Raw genomic sequence first — 2,310 nt, forward strand, 5'->3', positions numbered from 1 at the left:
CTTCCATGAAGTACCAGGATTGAAGTTAAAGCAATGCGCTCCATTTTCCTAATAATGACACACCTAGGAGTACTCAATTTTAATATTGATTTATTTGGAATGGTCTTGATTACTTTGTTCTAATTATTTGAGCGGATTCCAAAACGGGAATCATTATTAACGTTGTTAGGAGAACCCAAATCAATTACTTATAGCTCTACAAAACCATACATGATCAAGACTAGCACAATGCCCCAGAGAAATTTCCAAAATGCGATAAGCTGAAAATGGTGGAGATGAGCTGATCTAATGGGCAAAATATATGTAGTGCATTGATGCCCAAAACCAAATCCTTCCTTACATAGATCTCGCCTCCGAATTCTACTTCAAAATGGCTTTTTGCTTCAAACAAGGCATCATCTCGCCTCCAAATTCCACTTCGAAATGATTTTTTGCTTCAAACAAGGCATCATGATAATGGACATGGCAGTCGCAAAAACAAATATGTATTTAGTGTCAAGAAGATTAAAAAAAAAAACCCCGACATTTATCAATCGGGGGCTTCTATCAAGAATAATTAACAAGGTTTTGTCCAATCATAACCCACTGTTTTTGTGCAACATTACGACCAAGATAGGGACAGGGATGGTGGGAATAGCTGCACTTCTCCTCAACGTCGAATACGTACATACTTTCATCGTCATGCCGCATGAAGTAAATTGAGTTTCCCAAAGTACCTGATTTTGTGGAGGAGCACGAGATGCAGATGGCATCTTCATTGATGAAGAACGTGCGGTCCCCTAGGCTCTCCACCTTCACCCACTCTAAAATGGACAAGTCCAGCTTGAAAATATCTAAACACCATGAGGAGAAGTTCTTGTGTTCAATTACTCCACCCCAAGATTTACCTAAGCGTCTTCAAACCAGTTGAGTTCTTCTTTGGAATAAGAAGTATCAGCTTTTGGCTCAATCCAACAGCAACTCAAGAGCTCCCCTGTCCCGTACCAATCCTTACGAGAGAAATCATTTCCAAATGTTTGAAACAATTGACTAGCTAGAGAGTAGAACACCCCGCATTTTCCATGGATTTTGGGAAGATAAATCTTGTTCTCCATTCCTTGTACCACTCTCTTTGCTGAAAGAGATGATGTGTTGCTCGCAAATAACATTTGGTCGCCCAAGTTGTCGACTTTATGCCACGTCATCTCAACACTATCCAACTTGGAAACAGATATCGACCTCCCCATGAAACTCATAGACACTGATAGTAGCTCCCCATTGCATTCCACCAAAAAGTTACGCTCGTGTGTAAGGAGGGGATCGGGTGGCTCAGGCTGCCTATGAGGCTTGTCAAGGACTCTCCAATAGTTTTCATCAGGATTGAAGACTCCCAGATTCCCATGTTGACCCAAACAATAGAACTCTCCATGGTGAAAGACTGGATTACAGTCAGAGATGAAAAAGGGCGAGTTATTTTCACCACACAATTGCTGCCAACTTTCTTCTCCGCGGCAAATGGTTGATATCGAAAACCACTCATCAAAGTAGACATTAATGCCAAAAATCATGCAGTCGGACAATGTCGGAGAAGATGTGAATGTTATCCCTTGAAAATTGTACTTTTCACGTAAATCAGGCAAGTTAATCAATGCCTTTGTGAATGGATTAAAGAAGAACATTGAGTGCTCGCCTCTAGACATAAGCAGCCAACCATCTTTACAAAATCTTGGTACTGCATAGAATAATTCAGGAATGTATATGCTGTAAGGGCTCTTGTAGAGTGGGTGGAAGAATTTGCATCTCGTGTTATCATTCCCAATAGACATAAGCACCGGAGATTGTACCGATGGAGTTGTAGTCAATTGCCATGATCTACAGACGTTATGAAACCGCTTGATATCACCAAGAAAGAGATGAGGAAGCATCAAACAAAGAAGATCAGTTGGAAGGCTAGCCCAGTCTCTATTTCGTTCTTTTTCCGACTCCTTTGAGTTTTCAATTTCTCTGTCGATATCATCTGCCATACTGAGGGCAAGAGAGCTATCACCAAAGCAAAGTGTCTGAAAAAAATATAAAAAGGACCATGACAGAATGGTAAGTGTCAAATACCAATTTTCGCCCTTAATTCATATATATAACTCTTTTGATAGGGCCATGTTAGATGGTATTTTGACCAGTTTGAATTTGAGAACAAAAACAATCAAATACCAATAAATAAACAAAACTGTTCTCTTTCAAAAGGCCTAGAAAAGAAAAAGTACCAAAAAATACCTGAAGGCAATGTCAAGGTAAAAAAAGGGAAGAAACAATGTGAGGCTCAGTCATTGCTAG

At 39.9% G+C, this 2,310-nt stretch overlaps 1 protein-coding gene across 1 annotated transcript; it reads right to left on the bottom strand.

Moving 5' to 3' along the window:
• Positions 1–612: 612 nt before the first annotated feature.
• LOC131316407 (F-box/kelch-repeat protein At1g57790-like) lies at positions 613–2,003 on the bottom strand. The gene has a single exon (XM_058345759.1). The coding sequence runs from the start codon at positions 2,001–2,003 to the stop codon at positions 888–890; it is 1,116 nt and encodes a 371-aa protein (XP_058201742.1). The 3' UTR covers positions 613–887.
• Positions 2,004–2,310: the final 307 nt, after the last annotated feature.

Source organism: Rhododendron vialii, chromosome 1a, assembly GCF_030253575.1.
Source record: "Rhododendron vialii isolate Sample 1 chromosome 1a, ASM3025357v1".
NCBI classification, from domain to species: Eukaryota; Viridiplantae; Streptophyta; class Magnoliopsida; order Ericales; family Ericaceae; genus Rhododendron; species Rhododendron vialii.

What these genes read in the sequence shown, in the direction of transcription:
- LOC131316407 (XM_058345759.1), bottom strand. Translation starts at nt 2,003, where the DNA reads ATGGCAGATGATATCGACAGAGAAATTGAAAACTCAAAGGAGTCGGAA.